This window comes from Bos indicus, chromosome X, assembly GCF_029378745.1.
Source record: "Bos indicus isolate NIAB-ARS_2022 breed Sahiwal x Tharparkar chromosome X, NIAB-ARS_B.indTharparkar_mat_pri_1.0, whole genome shotgun sequence".
In the NCBI taxonomy this organism is placed as follows: Eukaryota; Metazoa; Chordata; class Mammalia; order Artiodactyla; family Bovidae; genus Bos; species Bos indicus.
Window position 1 is genome coordinate 17700740 of NC_091789.1, and position 27836 is coordinate 17728575.

General features: G+C 39.5%; 1 protein-coding gene across 1 annotated transcript in view; it reads right to left on the bottom strand.

Moving 5' to 3' along the window:
* GPC3 (glypican 3) overlaps positions 1–27836 on the bottom strand; it is a 463318-nt gene that overhangs the window by 204193 nt on the left and 231289 nt on the right. Inside the window, exon 3 of the mRNA XM_070783773.1 lies at positions 14598–15292. Coding sequence (XP_070639874.1) covers positions 14598–15292 — 695 coding nt within the window. The remainder of the gene's footprint in view (positions 1–14597; positions 15293–27836) is intronic.

Here is a 27836-nt window from a genome sequence, read left to right on the forward strand (position 1 = left end):
GAAGGGGATGACAGAAGATGAGATGGCTGGATGGCATCACCGACTCAATGGACGTGAGTCTGAGTGAACTCTGGGAGTTGGTGATGGACAGGGAGGCCTGGCGTGCTGCGATTCATGGGGTCGCAAAGAGTCGGACACGACTGAGCGACTGAACTGAACTGAACTGAACTGATTAACAGTCTACCCAATAAGGAAAATAATGGCAAACAGAAAGACGTAGAAGAGTACCCAGTACCAGAACTCAGAAAGTTGTGGCTGCTGGTGATGATGAAAGTGTGTGTTTTATCTTATGAAGGCTGTAAGACACTGGAAGAAATCTGCCCCAAATTCTGTCATCGTGGCCTTATGTGAAATTCTTTATTACAGCAAAAATTATAACTATCCCTTCCCTGGAGGAAATGACTATACTACAGTGTAAGTGCATTTAAAAATGTTTCTGTGATGTTCATAATACACGCTTAATTTTTAATGTGGGTGGGGAGTGACAGCCCTTTAAGAAACGGGCCAAGTGGAAAGCATTTTCTGCCTGAGACCTGAGAAACACAGCAAAATGCATAGCAGAGGCCATCTGCAGCACTACTGCAAGCGAATGACGTAGCCCTACAGCTGCCAAAGGTAACCTTATTCCAAGTGGGTAAAAAAGAATCAGAGGAATCACACTGTGTACATGACTCCACTTTTCTGAGGTGTTTAAGGTTTTGCAATTAAAAAAAAAAGAAGCAAGTATTCGAGAGCTTTTCTACCCTCACCAGATAGAAGGCTGCTTTCCCTCTGCTCTGATTCCCGGGCCACCCAACATTAAAAAGGCATTTTGGACTCCCTCATTCTCATCATGGGAACAGATGTATTCTCTGAATACCAGGTCATCAGTGGGGGCTTCCTAGACTGCTGCCCACTTGAACAAATATTCCTGACTCTCTAACCTTTCTGAATATATTCCAAGCACAAATCTGTCCTCCACAGCACTCCTACAGACATGGATAAGCATCTGCTTACTACTTGGTGGTTATCACTTGCTTCATCATGCTGCTGCTAAGTCGCTTCAGTTGTGTCCGACTCTGTGCGACCCCATAGACGGAAGCCCACCAGGCTCCACCGTCCCTGGGATTCTCCAGGCAAGAACACTGGAGTGGGTTGCCATTTCCTTCTCCAATGCATGAAAGTGAAGATGCTCAGTCGTGTCCGACTCTTCGCGACCCCATGGACTACAGCCTACCAGGCTCCTCCGTCCATAAAAGAGAAAAGTCTCAGGCAAGCTACTTAGCAACACAAAACTCCCAAACCCAGAGCCTGAACAAGCAAGAAAGGAAACAAGAGCTTGGAGACTGAAAGAGACAGCAACAGAGTAGTGAGCAGATGGAGGCCCAAAGGGGCGAGTTTATTCCTAACCAGAGGCAACTACTCAAATGCCCCTTTTATATTTTTTAGAGTATTCTCTGAAGAGCTGAGAAAACAGCTGCCATCTATTCTTCGATGTTCCTTCTGCTAGCGTCCAACAGTTGGCGCACATCCAGCCTTTTGACTAAACAGTCAAGGCTGAGCTAAGTGTCTTTCAGCAACTTCTTATTTCCTTGACAGATCCTCCAGAAGCATCATGAACTTGAGAAGTTTTGGCAGCCATCCAAGGTTGGGGGACTCATGTGTTGCAAGACAATTCTCCATGGTCCTCTTGTGTTTCTGCATGTCTTATAAACAGAGGCACATCGCCCCACCCCCAGACTATTTGTATCAAATATCTTTCTGTACCAAATAGTCTTGGAAGATAGTAATGGTGTCTCTGTCAGAGAAAGCAGGGGACAGTCTTAGTATCTATGAGAAAAGATTTGAGTTCCCTAAAAGCTTGTGTGAGGGAACACAGCCCCACCCATCAACAGAAAATTGGATTAAAGATTTACTGAGCATGGCCCTGCCCATCAGAACAAGACCCAGTTTCCCCCTCAGTCAGTCTCTCCCACCAGGAAGCTTCCATAAGCCTCTTATCCTTCTCCATCAGGGGGAAGACAGACTGAAAACAACAATCACAGAAAACTAACCAATCTGATCACATGGACCACAGCCTTGTCTAACTCAATGGAACTATGAGCCATGCCATGTAGGGCCACCCAAGACGGACGAGTCATGGAGAAGAGTTCTGACCAAATATGGTCCACTGAAGAAGGGAATGGCAAACCACTTCAGTATTCCTGCCTTGAGAACCCCATGAACAGTATGAAAAGGCAAAAAGATAGGACACTGAAAGATGAACTCCCCAAGTCACTAGGTCCCCAATATGCTATTGAAGCTCAGTGCAGAAATAACTCCAGAAAGAATGAGGAGACAGAGCCAGAGCAAAAACAACACCCAGTTGTGGATGTGACTGGTGATAGAAGCAAAGTCCGATGCTGTAAAGAGCAATATTGCATAGGAACTGGGAATGTTAGATCTATGATTCGAGGCAAATTGGAAGTGGTCAAACAGGGGATGGCAAGACTGAATGTTGACATTATAGGAATCAGCAAACTAAAACGGACTGGAATGGGTGAATTTAACTCAGATGACCATTATATCTACTACTGTGGGCAGGAACCCCTTAGAAGAAATGGAGTAGCCATCATGGTCAACAAGAGAGTCCAAAATGCAGTACTTGGATGCAAACTAAAAAACGAAAGAAAGATCTCTGTTTGGTTCCAAGGTAAACCATTCAATATTCGTGGTAATCCAAGTCTATGCCCCGACCAGTAATGCTGAAGAAGCTGAAGTTGAATGGTTTTATGAAGACCTACAAGACCTTCTAGAACTAACACCCAAAAAAGAGGCCCTTTTCATTACAGGGGACTAGAATGCAAAAGTAGGAAGTCAAGAAACACCTGGAGTAACAGGCAAATTTGGCCTTAGAGTATAGAATGAAGCAGGGCAAAGGCTAATAGAGTTTTGCCAAGAGAACACACTGGTCATAGCAAACACCCTCTTCCAACAACACAAGAGAAGACTCTACACATGGACATCACCGTTATATCAAAATTAGATAGATTATATTCTTTGTAGCCAAACATGGAGAAGCTCTATACAGTCAGCAAAAACAAGACTGGGAGCTGACTGTGCCTCAGGCCATGAACTCCTTATTGCCAAATTCAGACTTAAATTCCAGAAAGTAGGGAAAACCACTAGACCATTCAGGTATGACCTAAATCAAATCTCTTATGATTATACAGCGGAAGTGAGAAATAGATTCAAAGGATTAGATCTGATAGACAGAGTGCCTGATGAACTATGGATGGAGGTTCGTGACATTGTACAGGAGACAGGGATCAAGACCATGCCCAAGAAAATGAAATGCAAAAAAAGCAAAATGGTTGTCTGAGGAGGCCTTACAAATAGCTGTGAAAAGAAGAGAAGCCAAAAGCAAAGGAAAAGGAAAGATATTACCTATTTGAATGCAGAGTTCAAAGAATAGCAAGGAAAGATAAGAAAGCCTTCCTCAGGGATCAATGCAAAGAAATAGAGGAAAACAATAGAATGGGAAAGACTAGAGATCTCTTCAAGAAAATTAGAGATACCAAGGGAACTTTCCACACAAAGATGGCCACAATAAAGGACAGAAATGGTATGGACCTAAGAGAAGCAGAAGATATTAAGAAGGGGTGGCAAGAATACAAAGAAGAACTATACAAAAAAGATCTTCACAACCCAGATAATCACAATGGTGTGATCACTGACCTAGAGCCAGACATCCTGGAATGTGAAGTCAAGTTGGCCTTAGAAAGCATCACTACGAACAAAGCTAGTGGAGGTGATGGAATTCCAGCTGAGCTATTTCAAATCCTAGAAGATGATGCTGTGAAAGTGCTGCACTCAATATGCCAGCAAATTTGGAAAACTCAGCAGTGGCCACAGGACTGGAAAAAGTCAGTTTTCATTCCAATCCCAAAGAAAGGCAATGCCAAAGAATGCTCAAACTACTGCACAATTGCTCTAATGTCACATGCTAGTAAAGTAATGCTCAAAATTCTCCAAGCCAGGCTACAACAGTACATGAACTATGAACTTCCAGATGTTCAAGCTGGTTTTAGAAAAGGCGGAGGAACCAGAGATCAAATTGCCAACATCCGCTGGATCACAGAAAAAGCAAGAGAGTTCCACAAAACATCTATTTCTGCTTTATTGACTACGCCAAATCCTTTGACTGTGTGGATCACCACAAACTATGGAAAATTCTTCAAGAGATTCCAGACCACCCTACCTGCCTCTTGAGAAATCTCCATGCAGGTCAGGAAGCAACAGTTAGAACTGGACATGGAACAAGAGACTGGTTACAAATTGGGAAAGGAGTACATCAAGGCTGTATATTGTCATCGTGCTTTTTTAACTTATAGGCAGAGTACATCATGAGAAACGCTGGGCTGGAAGAAGCACAGGCTGGAATCAAGATTGCTGGGAGACAATGTTCATTGCAGCACTGTTTACAATAGCCAGGACATGGAAGCAACCTAGATGCCCATTGGCAGACGAATGGATAATAAAGCTGTGGTACATATACACAATGGAGTATTACTCAGCTAATAAAAAGAATGCATTTGAATCAGTTCTAATGAGGTGGATGAAAACTGGAGTCTATTATACAGAGCGAAGTAAGTCAGAAAGAAAAATAGCAATACAGTATATTAACGCATATATATGGAATTTAGAAAGATGATAATGATGACCCTATATGCGAGACAGCAAAAGAGACACAGATGTAAAGAACAGACTTTTGTACCCTGTGGGAGAAGGTGAGGGTGGGATGATTTGAGACAATAGCATTGAAATATGTATATTATTATACGTGAAACAGATCGCCAGTCCAGGTTCGATGTGTGAGACAGAGTGCTCAGGGCTGGTGCACTGAGATGACCATGAGGGATGGGATGGGGAAGGAGGTGGGAGGGGGATTCAGGGTGGGGAACATATGTACACTCATGGCTGATTCATGTCAATGTATGGCAAAAACCACCACAATATTGTAAAGTAATTAGCTTCCAATTAAAATAAATAAATTAAAAAAAAAGACTGCTGGGAGAAATATCAATAACCTCAGATATGCAGATGACACCACCCTTATGGCAGAAAGGGAAGAAGAACTAAACAGCCTCTTGATGAAAGTGAAAGAGGAGAGTGAAAAAGTTGGCTTAAAATCAACATTCAGAAAACGAAGATCATGGCATCCGGTCCCATCACTTCATGGAAAACAGATGGGGAAACAGTGGAAACAGTGTCAGACTTTGTTTTGGGGGGCTCCAAAATCACTGCAGATGGTGACTCCAGCCATGAAATTAAAAGATGCTTACTCCTTCGAAGAAAAGTTATGTCCAACCTAGACAGCATATTAAAAAGCAGAGACATTACTTTGTCAGCAAAGGTCCGTCTAGTCAAGGCTATGGTTTTTCCAGTAGTCATGTATGGATGTGAGAGTTGGACTATAAAGAAAGCTGAGTGCTGAGGAATTGATGCTTTTGAACTGTGGTGTTGGAGAAGACTCTTGAGAGTCCCTTGGACTGCAAGGAGATCCAACCAGTCCATCCTAAAGGAAATCAGTCCTGAATATTCATTGGAAGGACTGTTGTTGAAGCTGAAACTCCAATACTTTGGCCACCTGATGCGAAGAGCTAACTCATTGGAAAAGACCCTGATGCTGGGAAAGATTGAAGGCGGGAGGAGAAGGGGATGACAGAGGATGAGACGGTTGGATGGCATCACCGACTCAATGGACATGAGTTTGAGTAAACTCCCGGAGTTGGCAATGGACAGGGAGGCCTGGTGTGCTGCAGTCCATGGGGTCGCAAAGAGTCAGACACGACTTAGCGACTGAACTGAACTGAAGTTCAAGCCTCCTCTCCTGTAATGCATCACACTGTGCGTAGGAGTCATCTGGTCCTCTTTGCCTTTCCCTGTGGGAGCTGGGGCTTGGGGACCCAGCACAAATGCTGATACTCTGGCTACTGCTCTCGTTGTGAGAAGTAAACTGTGCTGCATATCTGAGCTGGAGTCTCCTGTCCTTATCCAGCATCCATGATACTGGCTGCGTAACTTGTTAGTTTGCAATCGGTAAAAATCTCAGATGTTTCACAGTTCTTGAGGATACTTTCTTGCCACATTACTCCAGAGACCACAGCAAGGGGGGAAGACTTCTTTCTAAAGATTCAGAACATATAATCACAGTGCCAAGGCAAAGGCAAGTAATTCTAGATTTGTGAGGACCCCACTGGATTCCCTAATATGCCCCATAATATACATAATTTCAAGATGAAGCATTATAAAGAGCTTCCCTTGTGTGACCACTGTTTGAAACGTGTCCCAAAATTAACATTAGGTGCCTGAAAGTGATGTAGATTTTTTCATTTGTATTTGGCTTGTCAATAAATAGGTACTCTATGTTTTAAAACTATATATTTTCCCCATGGGAATCACTAAAGCTATTTTTATTGTGAACGAAAAAAAGATGGCATGCTGTAAACATTTTTCTCTCTCCAGAAATGGACCTCATGGAAATAAAGCTGCTTGCCACAGTTCTAGATGCTGACCTGCAGACAGTAATTAGGCAGTGAGCCATTTACTTGTTTTTATCACTTTGAAATCACTTGCTACTGACAACAGCTTGTATGAATTCAGACAAGGTATCTCTATATGAGACTAAAAAATGAAAGTCCAAAGTGATGGCATGAGGAGAAAAACACTGACATTCTGACACCTGAGAAATAACCTCAGCTTTCAAAAGTGTAGGGCTAATCTTGGAAATTCTGATGAGCTACAGTCACTCACATAGACAGCAAAATATAAGAATTTGATAGAGTGAATTATTATTGAGGATCAACAGAGAATCTTCCCGAGAGCTTCCTAGCTCACATAAATAAATACTGACTTCACTGAAGATATCTTCAGAAATTCTACCTAAGAAAATGGATGTACCTGAATACTGGAATATGTTAGGTACTCAGTAGGCAGTGTTACTAATATTAAGGAGACTCCATAATGGAGGCCTGGGTGTACTGAAGTCCAGAATCAAAGACAAATGCATTAAAAACTGTATGTTGATACAACAGGCAGACTCCAAACACTGCAGGGGCAAGATAATCCATCCCTCATCATTGGCACAGTGCATACAGATTCTAGGCAAAGTCGTTTCACCATGTGACTGGGTCTTCCATCACCTACAAAAACATTCATTCTTCCTCTAGAAACTATTCTGTGCCTTTAAATGTTACGGAGACGAAAAATCTCATGTTTTGTAGCACTTGATTGAGGAATACTATAGGAGAAATCTCCAAGGAGGGAGAATGAATTCACAAACTGATTGTGCAGCTGTAAAAACAGGAGAGAGTAATACAGGATATTAAACAAGATAATCAAGACCCACATAGCCTGTGGTAAAGGAATGAAAATTTTGGTGAGAAGAGAGTGAACCTATTTGAAAGAGCAATGTAGAGAAATTGTGAGAAGCATGTGCTTTGGAGTCTGACAGATCCAGCTTTGAATCCCAGCTCTGCTACCTCCTGGCCAAATGATTTCTGAGGACAGCAACAGTTGCGGTCATCTTTCCAGCCACTTCTTGCACCTCCTGTGTCTGTTAGTGGCTCCACAATTGGACACTCACTAAATGTTCCCTGAGATGAATGTTATTTCAGACAGTGCTAAAATGAATATCATAGTGAGGAAAGACTGGCTCCAAATTGATGAAGAGTACATCAAGGCTGTATATTGTCACCTTGCTTATTAAACTTATATGCAGAGTACATCATGCAAAATGCCAGGCTGGATGAAGCACAAACTCAAATCAAGGTTTCCGGGAGAAATATCAATAACCTCAGATATGAAGATGACACCACCCCTATGGCAGAAAGTGAAGAGGAACTAAAGAGCCTTTTGATGAAAGTAAAAGAGGAGAATGAAAAAGCTGCCTTAAAACTCAACATTAAAAAAACTAAGATCTTTGGCAAAACTAATACAATATTGTAAAGTTTAAAAATAAAATAAAATAAGCAGAAACTTGAAAAAAAAAAAAAAGAAAAGAAAAACTTAGTGACTACTAGATTATCCTTAGGACTCTGCATTAACTCTATAATGTTCTTGGTATTAAAAAAAAAAACACGCATATTTGTCACAGAAATTTAGTTAACATCTTACAACTGAACATGTATGTATGTTGCTTAGATAAATGTAATCACTGTAAACATCTATATGATCTGGGATTTTGTTTTTATTTTGAACTGGGAGCTTTTTTGTTTACAAATTCATTAAAAACTAAAAAACTGTTTCTGTAAGGAAAAAAAAAATAAACACACCTGAAATTTTCAAAAAAAAAAAAAAAAAAACACAACTAAGATCATGGCATCCAGTCCCTTCACTTCATGGCAAATACATGGGAAACAATGGAAACAGTGATAGACTTTATTTTTCTGGGGCTCCAAAATCACTACAGATGGTGACTGCAGCCTTGAAATTAAAAGATGCTTGCTCCCTGGAAGAAAAGCTATGACCAACCTAGACAGCATATTAAAAAGCAGAGACATTACTTTGCTGACAAAGGTCCATCTACTCAAGGCTATGGTTTTTCCAGTAGTCATGTATGGATGTGAGAGTTGGACCATAAATAAAGCTGAGTGCCGAAGAATCTGATACTTTTGAGCTGTGGTGTTGGAGAAGACTCTTGAGAGTCCCTTGGACAGTAAAATCAAACCAGTCAGCCCTAAAGGAAATCAGTCCTGAATATTCATTGAAAGGACTGATGCTGAAGCTCCAATACTTTGGCCACCTGTTGGGAAGAATTGACTCAGTGGAAAAGACCCTGATGCTGGGAAAGATTGACGCTGGGAGGGGAAGGGGCTGACAGAGGATGAGATGGTTAGATGGCATGACTGACTCAATGAACATGAGTTTGAGCAAGCTCCAGGAGTTGGTGATGGACAGGGAAGAGTCCATGGGGTCACAAGGAGTTGGACATGTCTGAGCGAGTGAACTGAAGTGAGGAAATAAGGGGAGAAACAGAGAAGGTAGAAAAGGTTGCAGTTTTGGACAACATTCAATGAAGCACATAACTAGTCAAGGTAATGAAATTGTGGGAGAGGAAACACTAATGCTGAGAAACTCTGAAATGAATCAATAAAGAAAGTACATAAGTAAAATTGGAAAAATAAAAGTGCAAACAGCCATGTGAGGACATATGAGCAATTTACTTTAGGGGGGTAAAGAAAGTAAGTCCAATCATAGAGATTCTTGGGAAACTTTCTCAATTAGCAATAAACATCCAACATGCTGATTACTGGGCTTCCCTGGTGGCTCAGACAGAAAAGAATCTGCCTGCAATGCAGGAAACCCGGGTTCAATCCCTAGGTCAGGTAGATCCGCTGGAGAAGGGAATGGCAACCCGCTCCAATATTCTTGCCTGGATAATCCTGTCCATGGGGTCGCAAAGAGTCAGATACAGCTGAAGGACTGAGCACATCCATAAGGTATGGAATTCAATAATGTGCTGATAAATTTTAAAATGACACTCTCAAATACTACCCAAATGATGCCTCAATACTATTAAAGACCTACTCAGTACTCACTTGGGGCCATGATATTTAACCTAGTTCACAAATGTAGATGAAGAACCAAGATGGATCTATTTACAGTCCCATCGTTAATACTTTTCAGTAAAACTTTTCTCTTTCCTTACCTTCCTCTCACCTCTTCTCTCTTTCTCTCTCTCACACATATAAACACACAATAAAATATTGGTATTTTTATTCACTTCTTTGGGTTAAAATAACATGAAACGTCCTGGCACTTAAAAACAAGTTTAAGAAAAACTCATTATCCATTTGGCACTTAGAAACACGCTGTAGAAGGAGTACTGCACTGCGGCTTAGTTAGTACTTGCCATGTGCCTCGAACTCTGCCAGGTACTTTGAACCTACCATTTCAGTGATTCCCAAGTATCAGCCCCATCTGATAGATGTGCTCACAGCTTTGCCATTGTCATTCACTTCCAACCTCTGGGTCTTATCTTCTAAACAAGGTGGCTGGATTTGCTTCCAAGGAAGTATCAGAATCAAATGGAGTACTTTTTAAGTGGCAAATTCTCTGGCACAGACCTATGGTATCAGAATCCCCAGGGCAGGGGGAGGGGCTCCAGGAATCTGTTTAATGAGTTCCCTACATGATTGTGGTGATGAGTCGTTTGAGAACCACATGCTTATCACCTCTAGGTGTGCAGCAAGGAACAACATCCTAACATTTGCTCACATGTCTTCACTTGGTAGTCTGAAGAATGGAAAAGTATCTTAGGGAAAACTGAAACACTAATAGGGCATAATTATAAAAAATTCACAGTGCCCCACTCACGTCAGATCAGATCAGATCAGATCAGTCGCTCAGTCGTGTTCGACTCTTTGCAACCCCATGAATCACAGCACGCCAGGCCTCCCTGTCCATCACCATAAAACCAAAATGTCCTTCATGATCTGGGGTAGATGAGCAAAGTCCCTGCTTGGCAGACTTCATGGCTTCTGCATTATAGGTGGATTCTTTACTGCAGAGCCACTGGGTAAGCCCATGGCAGACTTCATGCACAGCTTATAGCTAGCTAAAAATGCTGTCCTAACAGAGCTCTGGAAGAGCTGATTTTCACAGAGGTCTCTCACAACTTAACCTCAATCAGGACTAACTGGCCGGGTCTCACATTTGATCACAAGCGGAAGGTGAGGGTGCTGCAGCAGAATCTCATTAATGCCTTAGTTTTCAAGGAGCTTAGGCTTGGGGGCCTTCTGTGGTTTTGTTAACGGGAACAGTGCTCTGCAATCCACCCAGCCCTCACTTCCCCTCACCACCCATAATGAATGACCCGGCCCCTTGATGGGGCATACAGAGTATACTGGATCACACCTGGACCGTGATTCCCCACCCCCACCATTTGGTATACATTACTTAGAGCTGGCAATCATAAACCAGTAACAAGGCAGACTTTACATACACTTTCTGTTCTAGTTTATGCATTCCCTGGGGAAGACAGACTTCACGCTCTCATAACCAGCTGGGAGCTGGGAGCAATCAGGCCCTTAATGGCCAAAACAGAAAGGGACTGACTGCCTCACTGAGCACCTCCTGACAGCCAAGGCTTTTCTTCCTGAATGATAATGGCATGAAATGTACTCCTTGTGTGTGTGTGTACACGTGCACACACACAGATGCTCCCACGTGCACCTAACATACAGCAGGGTTGGCACCCCCAAAATAGCTGTTCAATTTAAGTTCAAGATGTCTTTGCAGAATCCTAACGGAGCTTTTTGAGTGAAAATCTGGGAGGGTCTTATGGGAGACAGATCAGTGTGGTGGAAAGAGTGCTCGACTGTAGCAGCAGCAGACCTTGGACCCTACTTCTGGCTCTTCCACTAACTATATAACTGTGGGCAAGCCTCTCTGAACTTTATTTTTTCATTTGTAAAATCAAAGGGACTGGACTAGGTAATCTCTTTCAGGCCTTCTAAGATTCACATTATAGTGAGATGTTCACTGTGCTGAAAATTATTCAGTTACACGTCCGTCTGTCAACAAAGCTAAACTGACCTTTTAAAGACTTAAGAACTATGTCTGGGGCCATCGAGTACCCAGCACCTGGCAAAGTGCCATGAATAGAGCAAATGCTTAAGAAATGTTCACTAAGTAAACTTTCATGTCTAGGGCCTGATCAAAATAGTGGACTCAATCCACTACCAGCTCCACCCCACCTTTTTTTCTGTGTTGAAAATAACTAGAGAAGAAAACATGTTTTCAAAATGTTGCTGTCAAAGTGACCAACATCAGTTTTCAAAATGTTGCTGTCAAAGTGACCAACATCAGAGGCAAACTTTAAAGCCTCCCATACTCTGTCTTTAACGTTATCTTCTTGTTTTTCCTCTTATTGAAGACATTTCCACACCCCTGGCACTCTTGCTTTGTGTCGGACACATAGAGGGCCCTCAACGAACATCAGGTGAAATGAACATACGAATGCACTGGCTTTTCATTTTTCTAATTCTCTGAGATTTACTTTTGTTTAAGGCCCAAGAATCTGGCCTCGAATTATAAAGCAATCAGAGGAATAATTAACCACTGAAGAACACTAGTGCTAGGACATTTCTGTTCATTTTACTATAAAATATTTTCTCAGCAAATGTGTTTTAAATGGCTAACATTCTGAATGGGACAATTAGAGCGGCTCTGTGAGTAGCCATCCTGTGGGTTGAATCATTTTTTGTTCTCCTTTCTTGTTTAATTCACCAAAGAAACCAATTACCCCTATCATTTCGTACTTGCAGAGCTTAAGGACAGGGCTAAATGGCCTAAGCTGCCCTCCACATTCTGGGTAAGCGATGGTTCAGAGTACACAGCAGTTGCACTGCATAGAAGGTAAAAGCATGAATCAAGCAAGGCAACAACCCAGGGTTGGAATCCCAGTTTCCCCACTGCCATTTAACTAGCTTTGATGTCGGGGCAAGGTATTTAGGCTCTGTGAAGTGAAGTGAGAGTCGCTCAGTCGTGTCTGACTCTGCGCCCTGTGGACTATACAGTCCATGGAATTCTCCAGGCCAGAATACTGGAGTGGGTAGCCTTTCCCTTCTCCAGGGGATCCTCCCAACCCAGGGATCAAACCCAGGTCTCCCGCACTGCAGGCAGATTCTATACCAGCTGAGCCACTAAGCTTCATCTTGTTGCTGTGTCTGACTCTTTGCAACCCCATGGACTGCAGCACGCCAGGCCTCCTTGTCCCTCACCATCTCCCAGAGTTTGCCCTAGTTCATATTCCTCACATCATTGATGCCATCCAGCCATCTCATCCTCTGATGCCCTCTTCTCATTCTGCCCTTAATCTTTCCCAGCATCAGGGACTTTTCCAATGAGTCACCTGTGAATGTCAGATGACCACAATACTGGAGCTTCAGCATCAGTCCTTCCAGTGAATATTCAGGGCTGATCTCTCTTAAGATTGACTGGTTTGAACTCCTTGCTGTTCAAGGGACTTTCAGGGATCTTCTCCAGTACCACAGTTTGAAGGAATCAATTCCTCAGCATTCTGCCTTCTTTACAGACCAGCTCTCACAACCGTTCATGATCACTGGAAAGATCGTAGCCTTGACTACACGGACCTTTGTCAGCAGAGTGATGTCTCTGCTTTTCAACACACTGTCTAGGTTTGTCATCACTTTCCTGCCAAGAAGCAATCGTCTTCTGATTTCATGGCTGCAGTCACCATCCGCAGTGATTTTGGAGCCCAAGAAGAGGAAATCTGTCACTACTTCCACCTTTTCCTCTTCTATTTGCCATGCAGTAATGGGGCCAGATGCCATGACCTTAGTTATTTTTAATATTTACTCATAAGCCAGCTCTGAAGCTGGCTTCATCTACTCCTGTGTAAAATGGGGATAATATTAGGATCTATCCCATGGATTACTGCGACATAATTTTATGTAAACTGGTGATGGTAGGATCCCAACAAGGCTAGTGTATTAGATGATTCTGCCACCTCCTTCAACAAAGCTGACAACATTCAGGAGTTAGTCACTATAACCTTAGTGAGAGCTCTTGGCTCTATGTTCTTTTCTGTATTGAAAAGTGTGTGCTCCTGTGGTTCTGAATGTGTGCATCCTAGCTTAGCAGGTACAATGTAACTAATAACGTCTGACTGAAACCAAGCAAGCTGCTCCCTCACAGAACTGTCCCACCCCAATACAAATACCATCAGGCTTACACTGGTATGAATCAAGGCTGCAGAAACAACTGCTGGAAGATATGAATGTTTTGCCTCATTCATTTGTAGCTTTAGTTAGTAGGTTCTAACTGGGTTTCCTACTTTTAAAGACACTACTCAAAATGCACATCAAAACTAACATCGCAAATCAACTACTCAAAATGCTGCTGCTGCTAAGTCACTTCAGTCATGTCCGACTCTGTGCGACCCCATAGACAGAAGTGCACCAGGCTCCTCTGTCCATGGGATTTCCCAGGCAAGAGTACTGGAGTGGGGTGTCATTGCCTTCTCCGTTACTCAAAATAGTAATGTGATTAAGAGCACAAGAGTGAAATCAGAACCAGAGAAACTGGTGATAACCTAATTAAAAGGACACCTGATCAATTTGTGAATCATGGCTCTTTCATTAACTATAGCTGGGTGCCCTTGGTCAAGTTTCTGTTTCCCTGAGCTTCAGTTCCCTCGTTTACAAAATGGAGATAATAGCTCATACCTCACAGGGTTGTCGAGAATGTTGTGTTAACTAACAGCAGTGGTAACAATAACTAATAATTACTGAAGAACTGTAACCCATGTTACTCCCAATGAAGCAGATATTCTTTTTAATCTTTATTTTATCAATCAGCAAGATGAGGCTCATACAGAGCCTCATAACCAAGGTCTGAAAACAAGAAAGTAGATGGATCTAAAATGCAAAGCCAGGCTTTGGACTCCATAACCTGTGGATTTAATGCACTGCCCAGCTTTGTGAGGACATTCAGGCCCTCTATCATCCCTGCCCATATTTTTCTTAGTTCTCTCCGACGGCACCTACTGGCCATGCCACCACACCCCGAATAGAATCCAATTCCTTGGAAAACGGTAGAATGGTACTCACCGTGGTGGTGAGCTTTCCTCCATTCTTCTGGACGTACTGGATGGAGTCATGGATCGTAGAAAAGAGACCAAGCAGTACATTCTCCATGTCATAGACTCTGTACATGCCGTTCACCAGTTCTTCCAGAGACAGGATGTATTCTCTCCAGTACTTGTCAATCTCCACCACACCTGCCATACAGCCCTGCATGACCACATTGCAGTAGCCGCCACATGGCTTCACCATCATCAGTCCCTGGCAGTAAGAGCAGTACCACATCCTCGTGAGCATTCGGCCACAGTCCTTACTGAACTTCAGGTGATCGGTTGTGTTGATCACTTCAATTCCAAGATTCAGGGCCTGGAGGAAGATCCTAGTGACTTGCAGTGACTTGGAAACCTGGGTCATAATAAGCTTGGGGAAATTCCCAAATACTTTCAGGTCACGCCTTGCCCCTCGGAGGCACTCATTGATGTCTAAGGTGGACTCTGGAAGGCCTGGGTTCATCAGCTGGGTATAGATGACTGGAAACAGGCTGTCAAACAATTCATTGACCATGTCGTCCACGTTGATGTCAGAACCCAGGATGTAGAGAGATACATCAGTGAAAAATTCACCCACAAAGTCAAAAGCTTGTGGGGTCAGGCTCGGATAGTTGTTCTTGAACATGGCATTGGTGTAGTTCTTGGCGTGGCGAACGACAATTTCAAAGGCCTCTGCAAAATAAGAGATATAGAAATGCCCACAAATTAAAGCATGAAAGTCCAGTATTTAATTGAACTTGAGATTTCTCTATCGCTGTGGTGATTAAGGTCCCATTTGCCTTAAATAATTGACTCGTGTTTACTTCTGGCAATTGCCTCTACTCCTGCAGTTGTTTGTTCCTATAAATCAATTTTCCTTTCTGAACATGAAGTCCAAACCTTGATGTGTACATAAATTCTTAAACACACAAATTATATTTCAAATGACGAAAGTCAGGATTCAGTTAACATTCTGGCCTCTCATAAAAATAGCGATTAAAAATTGGCTAAATGAGAGGTTCTTTTTCTCTCATTGATTTATTCAGTTAAAAAGAAATTGTATTTCAAGACATTTATTTCATTTTTAGACAAAGATAAATATTTGACAACCAACCATATACTATATAAACTCACATAACGATTCAAGCCTGTTCATCTCTGGAGGAAAGGCAAGTTCTTAGCCAAGAATAAAAGCTATCACCAATTTAATCATTTTGGTAGATAACTTTAAACGGAGCTATCTGACAGATTGCCAGACCTGAAAATGGAATTTATCCCCTAAACGGTATCAGGATGGAAAAAACAAGGCATGTACTTATCTATACATTTGATACTGAAAATAACACCTCTGCTATTTGCAAGCTGAACATCTGGAAGGATAATAGCTAAGCTTCCTTGGTAAGTTCGGCTTCCACATGGCTTGGAAGCCTTATCCACTCTACAGAGACTATGGGTTCAGGATTACATCTGCTGCCCCTAACCCTTGGCATAAGGCCTGATTCGTGTCACTGGTTTGAGAGAGAAGGTAATAATGTCACCATCCCATTTTCTCCAAACTGAAGCCCTCTAGACACAATTTATCCCAAATAATCAGAGTTCTGCATTTCTTATGAGGGAAAGAAAAACAACAATAACAGATTTTTCAAGAAATAAGACATAGTTTAAAAACAAAAATAATCAAGTTTCCCAAGACTTTTAAAATTAACTTAGCACTTTCATTTCCTTCCAAAGAACAGAGGTCCACAACAGATGTACCCCAAAATGATGCCATTTCAGGAGCCTTGAAAAATCAAATTATTACCATTTTCAGACTACCTAGGGAGACTGCATTCCAACTGTTCCTTGGGATCACTTAGCCAAACACCTCAGTCATCTGTGGCAGAAGTGAGCTCTAGGTTGTACCACCACCATCTGCCCCAGACCCCTCACAAAGTAGAACGCGCATACTAGAGTCTTCCCTTGGGTTTATGACCATGCCCAGAAATGTTGAGCAGATGCCAGAGCAATTCTACTGGGTTTCCAAGCCCACTTGAGAAAGTTAATCTTCATTTTCATCAATTGCTAAATGTTCATTTGTGATTTTTGTTGTTTAGAATATTAAGAACTTCTTGGAAAGCTTATCTATAACAATCTCTTCTTAACCTCATACACTATTCTCAATCCTTGAATCTAAACATTGAATGAATTGAAGAGATTTTCTAATGCAATCCAAAGGACCAGTCAATTAATTCTTCAAAATCATCAGAAATTTGAAGATTTAAAACTATTCATTAATTTTAGCTACCAATCCTCTATTAATACTAGACTCTGTGCTAGGTTCTAGGGGTATATAAGTGCTAAGTAGATGGGGATAAATAATATACTGTCCTTGTCTTGAAAGTATAAGGTATGTGTGTGCATGCTCAGTTGCTTCAGTTATGCTTGACTCTCTGCAACCCCATGGACTGTAGCCCACCAGGCTCCTCTGTCCGTGGGACTCTCCAGACAAGAATACTGGAGTGGGTAGCCATTCCTACTCCAGGGGATCTTTCCGACCCGGGGACTGAACTCTGCATTGGCAGGCAGATTCTTTACCACTAGCGCCACCTGTTGTTGTTCAGTCACTCAGTCGTGTCCAACTCTTTGTGACCCCATGGACTGTAGCACACCAGGCTCCCCTGTCCATCACCAACTCCTGGAGCTTGCTCAAACTCATGTCCATCAAGTCAGAGATGCCATCCAAACATCTCATCCTCTGTCGTCCCCTTCTCCTCCTGCCTTCAATCTTTCCAGCATCAAGGTCTTTACAAATGAGTCAGTTCTTCCCAACGGGTGGTCAAAGTATTGGAGCTTCAGCTTAAGCATCAGTCCTTTCAATGAATATTCAGGGTTGATTTCCTTCAGGATTGACCGATTGGATCTCCTTGCTGTCCAAGAGACTCTCAAGAGTCTTCTCCAATGCCACAGTTCAAAAGCATCAATGCTTCAATGCTCAGCCTTCTTTATGGTCCAGCTTTCACACCCATATATGACTACTGGTGGCTAGCACCACCTGGGAAGCCCTTAAATGCTATACCATATACCTTATAAGCGGGGCTTTCCTGGTAGCTCAGTGGTAAAGAATCCGCCTGCAATGCAGGAGTCACAGGAGAAAGGAAATGCAGCTTCGATCCCTGGGTTGGGAAGATCCCCTGAAGAAGGGGATGGCAACCCACTTGAGTATTCTTGTCTGGAGAATCCCATGGACAGAGAGCGTGGCAGGCTACAGTCAAGTCAGACATGACTGTAGCAACTGAAAAGGCATGCATAGCATTTACAAAGCATTTCCAAGTATATTACAATATCCACTTTTTACCACAATCTTCTGAGTTTGGTTTTGCAGTCCCCACTTTATAGATGATGAAACTGAGGCAAGCAGAATTTAAGCACTTTCCCACAGTCATGCAAAGCAGAAGTAGTCAACTCAAACTACTGTCTCCCAGCAATGGTTTCACTCTAGCTGTCCTCAGCCATATGGCCAAACACACACATTCTCAAAAGTCTTTGAAAGTCAAGTTCATTTTTAAGCTCATTATATTTCTATCGGCTTCTCCTCTCCGAATGGAAAAGTACTGGGAGAAATTGCAGCTAAAGCCAATTGTACTTTCACCTTTGTCTTGGGGCTGCATAAGGTCAGAGAAGGAAGACGGCTGCTGAGATGCTACCCTGTGGATCTCAGTCATTGAAGCTACCCTAAAATGAATTCTCTACAAGGCAAATTTCATCTTTGGCACAGTACATTTATTCTCTAATGTGCAAGATATATGACCGTGAAATTCCATACACTATATGCCATAACTGTTTTAAGTTTCTGTTACTAGCACTGCTGGATCAACAGGAAAAGAAAATTATAAAAGATCACGAACTCTTCTCCAGAAATAATAATAACAACACATATTGCAGGGGGAAAGGGCTAGGGGTTCATATGCAACCTCAAACTCACATGTGCTCCCTGCTCCAACTTTCACAGCTCAGAATCCACTTAGCACATCTCTGGGTTTTACCCAACCCCCTTACTTCTATATCACAGGACAACAGCCCAAACCATAACTACTCAAGCAAAGACTCCTTGGGGACGTAGAGGAACCAACACCAGGTGAAAAGTGACGCTCAGCTTGAAGTTGGCAACTTGAGGTTTCCTGAAATGAAGCCAAGAGCTAGAATTACTGCAAAAAATGTTCAGTCTACTGATTTTTTTTGGTCAGATAATAAGGTACACTTATGCTAGGGGAGGTTTTCCTCTGTCTCTTTCCTGGGAAAAAGTCAAGCATTATATCCAGGAAAAATTAGAACAATGTAAAATCAGAGATATTATGAAAAATTTGGCACCAAACAGAAAACATTCTATTTTTAACACTATATATAGAAAGACAGATGATACAGATAAAGACATCTGATAAATTAATACACATCCAAATATAGCAAGGTTTCTAGATTTACTAATACCCCTATCACTATCCTGGTCACCCATTTTGGACACATTTTCCTGTTACCAACTTCCTTCTTAAATTATGTTGCTCCAAAGGGGACACAACTTTCCAATATGGTTTGGTATGGAAAGTGTGCAATCAAACTATCACCTCTCTTTAAACGAATCGATAACTTGTCCCCTATTAACCCAGGACATATATCCTATCACCAGAGCAAAATGACTGTCCTTAGTACTTGGTGCAGATGTTTCTTTATTCAGACCCAGACCAAGGGTCTTTTCAGTAGAAGACTGGACTTCTTTTTTTTTTTAGTATAAATTTATTTATTTTAATTGGAGGTTAATTACTTTACAATATTGTATTGGTTTTGCCATACATCATTTGGAGAGAAGAATAAATAAACCATTGAGTTCCCTTCAAGGCCTTAAGAATAAAGCAGTCTTATAGAAAACACAAACAGAAATGAAGTATGCCTTTCATGGGCTTATCAGTATACTGGAAACGACCAAGGAAAGAACCAGGGAGCTTAAAGAAATGGTGATATAAACTTCCCAAATGAAAATATGGCGAGAAAAAAACAAGACACAAAAAGGAACATCCAAGAACTGTGGGAAAAATCAAAATCTGTAACATATGTATAATTGCAATTATAGAAAGAGAAGAAAGACAAAAGAGAGCAAAAGAAATATTTGAGGAAATGATACCAAAAATTTCACAAAATTCATAATAGATACCATCCACAGACCCATGAAACTCAGAGTTACAAGCAGGTTGAATACCAAAGTACCTGCTCTAAGGCATATCATATTCAAATGGTAAAAAATCAAAGACAAAGAGAAAATTTTCCAAGAAGCCAGAGGAAGAAAGAAAATCATCTTACCTATAAAGGAACAGGATAAGAATTATGTTGAACATCTCATCAGAAATCATCCAAGAAAGAAGAGAGTAAAAGGAAATATCTTGCATTGAAAGAAAAAACAACAAGCTAGAATTCTCTTTCCAGCAAAATTACCATCAAAAAGGAACACAAAAACCTTTCTCAGACAAACAAGAACGGAAGAAATTTTTCATCAGTAGACATGGCTTGCAAAAAAATGTAAAAAATATGTTTTTCTAGAAAAGTATATAAGCCAGAAAATCAGATCTAAATAAAGAAAGGAAGAGCATCAGAGAAGGAATATATATATATACATAAATATAAGGGCAAAATAAAACCTTTTCTTTTTTTAAAACAATGATTTAACATATAACTTTGTTCAAAGTAATAACAGCAATAACGTATCAGTGATTATAGTATATGGATAAGTAAAATGAATATTATAAGGCACTCGAACTACCAGTGAAGCAATTTAGTGTAGACTTGAAATTGGACTTAAAGTAGTTTAGAAAGCATATTGCAAACTTGACAGGAACCACTAAAAATTTTCAAAATGAAGCATAATCGAGATGGAATCATATATCTCAGGCTTCAGTTAAAGCCTGAGAAGGCAAAAAAAGAGAAGATTAAAAATAACCAAAACAAATAATATGTGCAATAAACAAAAAGCATTTATAAATGATGAATATTAACACATTACCTCACTAATCACTTTAAATGTGAATGGTTTAAATACAAAAAGTAAAAGATAGAGATGATCAGAATAAACATAAAAATAAAACCCAACTGTAGATTATCTAAGGTAACACATCTTCAATATAAAGATACAGATAAAGGGATGAAGAAAGACATATCATACTAACACCAGATAGAAAAAACTGGAATAGCCAAATTAGTTTCAGAGCACACTTTGGAAGAAGGAATATTATCAGGAATAAAAAAGGGTGTCACATAATCTGAAGGGTCAATTCTCCAAAAAGACGTAATTCTTATATATACAAACCCACAATTACAGTTGGAGACATCAGCACCCATCTATCAATACCTAATAAATCCATCATGCAGAAACTGACTAAAGACATGGTTGAACTGATTAGCATCATCAATGAACTAGATCTAATTGACACTTATAGGGTAATCCATCCATCAACAGCAGAATATACATTCTCAGGCTTATGTGTAACATTCAGCAAAACAGACTGTAACACTTGGCCATAAAATACACCTTAACAAATTTAAAAGCTCAGAAATCATACAAATAATGTTCTTAGCCCACTCAATGAATTTAAATTACAAGTCAATAACAGAAAGGTAAGACAATATCCAATCCTCTGCAAAGTAAACAACACATTTCAGTACAACATATGGGACAAAAAATGTCTTAAGAGAAATTTTTTTAAATGTTTAACTAAATGAAAATGACCATTAAACTTACTGAAATTTGTGTTATGTAGCAAAGGCAGTGTTTAGAGGGAAATTTGTAGCATTGAATGCTTATATTAGAAAAGGAAAAAAGATCTCAGATCAATAAATTTAAGATTTCACCAAACAAAACTAGAGAATTAAGAGCAATATAAACCTAAAGCAAGTAAAAGAATACAAATTATAAAAAATTAGGGCAAAATTCAGTGAAACTGAAAATAAATATCAATAGATAAATCCAACGAAACAAAAAGCTAGTTCTTTGAAAAGATAAAATTTTAAAATATCTGGCCAGGCTAATCAAGAAGAAAACAAAAGATACAATTTATTAATATTAGAAATGAAAGAGGGGTCATTATTAATAATTATATGGATATTAATAGGATAATATATGAATATTATGAACAACTCTATGTCCCACGACTTGGTGCACTTGATAAAATGCACCACCAATTGCTTAAAAGACAAAAGGCACCAAAACTTACAAAATGACAAATAGGCAAACTGAATTATTCTCTGTTCATCAGAGAAATTAAGTAATCAATTAATAAACTTCCAAAAGCAATGCAGGTCCAGATGGTTTCGCAGGTGAATTCTATCAAACATTTAAGGAAGAAAGAATACCAACTCTACACAATCTCTTCCAGGAAATACAAGCAGAGAGAACATTTCCTAATTCATTCTGTAAGACCATCATTACCCTAAAACCAAAACCAGATAAAGGCATTATAAGAAAGGAAAGATAGATACCAATATTTCTCACAAATATAAATACAAAAACCCACAATAAAATATTAGTAAATCAGTTCATATAATCCATCATATTAAAGGGCTATAAAAAATTGTACCAATAGGTACAGAAAAAACATTTACCAAAATCCAACACCATTCATGATAAAAACTTTCAGTTAACTAGAAATAGAGGGGAAATTTCTCTACCTGATAAAGTAATTTACAGCTAATATCATACTTAATGGTGAGGAATTAGAGGCTTGCTCCCTAACTTAAGATAAGGGAACAAGGCAAGGATGTCCCTTTTAGTGCTTCTATTTAATATCATATTTAAAGTCCTACCTGACACATTAAGACCGGAGAAGGCAATGGCAACCCACTCCAGTACTCTCGCCTGGAAAATCCCATGGGCGGAGGAGCCTGGTAGGCTGCAGTCCATGGGGTTGCGAAGAGTCGGAAATGACTGAGGGACTTCACTTTCACTTTTCACTTTCATGCATTGGAGAAGGAAATGGCAACCCACTCCAGTGTTCTTGCCTGGAGAATCCCAGGGACGGGAGCCTGGTGGGCTGCCGTCTATGGGGTTGCACAGAGTCAGACACGACTGAAGCGACTTAGCATCAGCAGCAGCAACACATTAAGACAAGATAAAGAAATGAAAGATACACAGATTGGAAAGGAAAAATAAAGCTGTCTTTGTTCAAAAATGACATGCTTGTCTATATAGATCATCACAAAGAATTGATGTAAAACTCCGCTTGAATTAATAATCTTATATAGCACGGTTGCAGGATACAAAGTTAATATACAGAAGTCAATTGTTTTCTATACACCAACAATGATGAACTGGTATTTCAAATGGGAAATACAATATCATTTACATTAGCATCCCCAATGGAAAGCTTAGATACAATTTTAATAAAATATGTATAAGAATAAGTGGAGAGATATTCTCTGTTCATGAATAGAAAGGCTCAATATTATTATGAAGTAAATTCTTCCAAACATGGTCTATACATTCCATGGAAGACCAGTCAAAATCCTTGCAGGTTATTTTGTGGATAACAATACTAAAATTTGTATGGAAAGGCAAAAGACCCAGAATAGACATCACAACACTGAAGAATTACAAAACCACAGGACTAGGACACCCAAGTTCAAGAATTTCTATAGGTTATTATAAGATAATGGCTATATTTCCCTGTGCTATACAGTATATCCTTGTTCCTTATCTACTTTATATATAGTACTTTGTGTCTATGAATCCCATACCCCTAATTTGTACTGTGTCCCTTCCCTCTACCCTTTGGTAATAATTTATAATGGAGTATAATCTGAAAAAAAAAACTGAATCACTGTGTTCTACACCTGAAAGTAATACAATATTGAAAATTTTAAAAAGAACTACTAGACAATCAAATTGTTAATTATTGTTTTCTCAGAGTGCCTATATCTACAATCAGATAAATGAGAAACACTGAGACCAAAATAAATTTTCAAAGAGGGAAAAGAAATTCTTATAAAGTTACAGTAATCAAGATGGCATAAAGCGCAAGTGTTAGTCACGCAGTAGTGTCTGACTCTTTGCAACCCCATGGACTGGAGCCTGCCAGACTCCTCTGTCCATGGAATTCTCCAGGCAAGAATACTGGTTGGGTTGCCATGCCTTCCTCCAGGGAGCTTCCCAACGCAGAGCTTGAACCTGGGTCTCTTCTGTCTCCTGCATTGCAGGCAGATTCTTCACTGTCTGAGCCACCAGGGAAGCCCCCAAGACAACAGAGTGTTAGCAAAAGAATAAAGAAATAGATCAATGGAACTGAACACAAAACCTCGAAATAGACTGACAAAAAGAAGAAAGGCAATTCAATGAAAAAAAGATAGTCTTCTCAACAAATAGTTCTGAAACAAGACACTTACATGCAAAGAAATAAATCTTAGATACAGACCTTACACTCTTCATAAAAATTAACTCAAAAAGGACTGTAGACCTAAATATAAATTATAAAACTTGTAGATGGTAACATGGGAAAAGATCTTGATTATTCTGAATTTAGCAATAAGGTTTTAGATAGACTATCAAAAGTACAATACATGAAATAAACGATTGATAAGCTGGAATTTATTAAAATTTAGAACATTTGTTTTGTTAAAAGAATAAAGAAACAAACATCTGTTAGGAGAATGGAAAAACAAAGCACAGCCTGTGAGAAAATATTTGCAAAATATAAAAGAACTGTTAAAATTTAACAATAAAAAACAAACAATTCATTTAAAAATGGACAAAAGATCTGAACAAACATCTCATCAGTGAAAATATGTAGATGGCAAATAACCATAAGAAAATATGCTCAATGTCTTATGCCATTAGGGAATTTCAAACTAAGCCAACAATGAGATACCAATACACAGCTATTAGAACGGCTAAAATCCTTAACACTGACAATACCAAATGCTGACAAAGAGGCAGCACAACACTGCTGATGGGAATGCAAAGTAGCAAAGTCACTCGAGAAGGCAGTTTGGCAGTTTATTATAAATAAAATTATGACCCAGCAATTGTGCTCCTAGATATTTGTTGGATCAAATTGAAAACAAGTTCACACAAAAAGCTATGCATGACTGTTTATAGAGTCTTTATTTATAATCAACTAGAAACAAGCAAGATGCCCTTCAAAGGATAAACAGTGGTATATCCACACAATGGAATACTATTTAGCAATAAAAAGAAATGAGCTATCAAGCCACAAAGAGACTTGGAAGAGTCTTAGATCATTTATTGCTAAGTAAAACAAGCCAGTTTTAACAAGTTGTATACTATATGATTCCAACTATTTGCCATTCTGGAAAAGGCAAAACTATTGGGAAACAACGATCAGTGACCAGGGATTTGAGCATGGTGGAGAGGCAGGGAGAAAGAGTAAACAGGTGAAGCACAAATATTATTAGGATGGTAACAGAGTTCTGTATCATATACTAATAGAGGATACAAGACATAATGCGTTTGTTAAAACCCACAGAACTGTGAAACAGTCCATTTTAAAGTAAACTATGGACTTCAGTAAATAATAATATCAATACTCAATCACTAATTACAAGAAATATAACATATTAATGCTAATAATATTAATAATAGAGGAAACTGTGTGCAAGGAAATGGAAGCAAATAGGACTTCTGTATTATCTGCTTGACTTTTGCTTAAATGTAGAACTGTTCTTTAAAAAAGTCTAATTTTTCTTTTCTTTTTTTTTTTTACAGTCTAATTTTTCAAATGAGAAAAACTGAACCTTGGAAATTAGTACTTGATGGAACTAGAGACTAGAACCACTGAAAAGTGTTAACTCACTCCCTCTGCTCAATCTGCTTTGACATTTCTTTCAAGAGTTAGGGAGTTTTACCATACAAATAGATGTCATATGGCATCAATGTAATTTTAATTGGAAAAACCACTGGAAAAAGTTAATGGACCAAAATACCCAAATAGGTAACACATGTCAACGCTACTTTTGAATATTGAATGATTTTTTTAAAAAAATCAACCACATAAAAATACAAGTTTAGGTGGTAAGAAAGCCTCCCACATTTTTCACAGTAGTTAATATAGAGGATACTAGAAGTTCTACTGCAATTTCTATTGAACTTTTCTGGAATTTTATGTTCCACATTAATTTAGATAGAATTGACAAGCTTAGAAATAAGTTGCTATTACACAGGAACCATTGGCTGGTGCAGGTCTATGACCAGACTGTAAATGTATGCAGGTTTGCATTCTAAGTCTCACATGCTAGACTTCCAAATATCAATACAAAGTACATGAACTGGAAATAAAGAAATAAATGAAAGAAAACATGAAGGAAACATTTTTTAAGCACTATTATATATATCATTTCATAGATAGATGCATAGATAAATACATAGATAGACACGATGAATTTTCCCCCAAAGACTATTCCAGACCAGAGAAGACAATTAAAATGATTCACCCAAAGGATCTCCAGAAACAAAAATGAATATCCATAGCTACTAGGAAATTTATGACTCTTGCAACAGTTGACCACCTTTTGCCCCATTAGCCCAATTAGTTCTTATTCTTCACCCTCCATTAGCTTTTCTGAAAAACTACTTTGTTTTAACCTTCTGTACATTCTGATTCATGTCGTCAATCATTTTTCTCTCTTCATATATGTTGGTTGAAAGCATAGACCAAATTTGTGGTCTACCTCTATCAAGCATAGTAAACTTCATGTCATGCATTTTGCGTCACAACCCTAGTCCTCGTTCCATCTTACTTCCCTACCTGTATTTTTCCCTTTGCCTAATTGTTCCCATGTATTTTAGTTGCACTGGATCTTGCTTTTACTATGTGCCCCTTTGTAGAGTACTTTAAACTCTCTTCAGGAGAAGGTAGGATATAAATAAATAGGTAGGTAGATAAATAAGGAGAAGGAGAAAAAGAGCAGCTATACCTACTACTTCAAGATAAAATATTATTTCAACAATGTATTCTCATGAGTTTTAGTTTTAGTAGCAATGATAGAAATGTTTGTATTCATAAATGCCAGACACTTCCCAGGGGCTCATTAGCAGCCCAACACTGTCTTCCCTTACAGTTGTCAGGGCCAGAGATGCAATCTGCATACATGATCCTTTCAAAACCTTTTATCTTTCTGCCCTTCTATTATATATTAAAACATTGGTCAAGTATATATAACAATGTTAAAACTGGGTAGGCATGAACAAGGCTGACTTCACCATGGCTTGGAATATGTCTGTTTTCACATTGGATTAAGGAACAAGCCACCCTTGAGAAATCAAGAAAGTGGCTTAACAGTAGAATATAAGGGAATTCCAGATGTTGACTTTAATTTCTCCTGGAACTCATTTACTGTGGATACACTAAGAATAACTCTGATTCTTACGTGATAATCTTGTAGTCCAGCATTTTTCATGCTAGACCATACCTTGCCCGTCATCTTGGTGAGTAAGTTCTAAGACACAAGTTTTAGTCTTTTTCTCATTTTCTGTCTCCCAGGCTTTCACTTGAAGAAGCCAATCCTTGATTAATTAGGAAATATTCTTACATATTCAAGGTTGCCATGGCTAATAAATGACTCCTACAAAAAGAGGCCTCAGGGTCACGTTCTTAGATCTTGTAGTTTACTCTTTACAACAGAAAGTCTGAGAGTATCCAAGGAAGTCAAGTTTTGTATGTAGTTCCTCCCAGAATCCACAATTACTTTATTAAAGTCCCCAGAGCTCACCAAATCATTCTACTTAACTAAAATATTTTAGTAAAAATAAAAGTTCCCCCCCATCAAAGAGTTTATGGGACATGGATTGCTCCAAACAGTCACAAGAATGGCTTATGTCTTAGCCAAACAAAAAAAATCATTAAGACATTCTAGGTTTGGTTATTATCTTCTCAGCTTGTGAAATTTTATTTTTGTGACAAAGAGATTCAAGGGATTATATCTTATAGAGTACCTGAAGAACTAGGGATGGAGGTTCATCACACTGTACAGAAGACAGTAATTCAAGACCATCCCCAAGAAAAAGAAATGTAAAAAGGCAAAATGGTTCTCCGAGGAGGCCTTACAAATAGCTGAGAAAAGAAAAGATGCAAAAGGCAAAGGAGAACAGGAAAGATACACCCATTTTAATGCAGATTTCCAAAGAATAGCAAGGAGAGATAAGAAAGCCTTCCTCAGTGATCAATGCAAAGAAATAGAGGAAAACAACAGAATGGGAAAGATTAGAGAT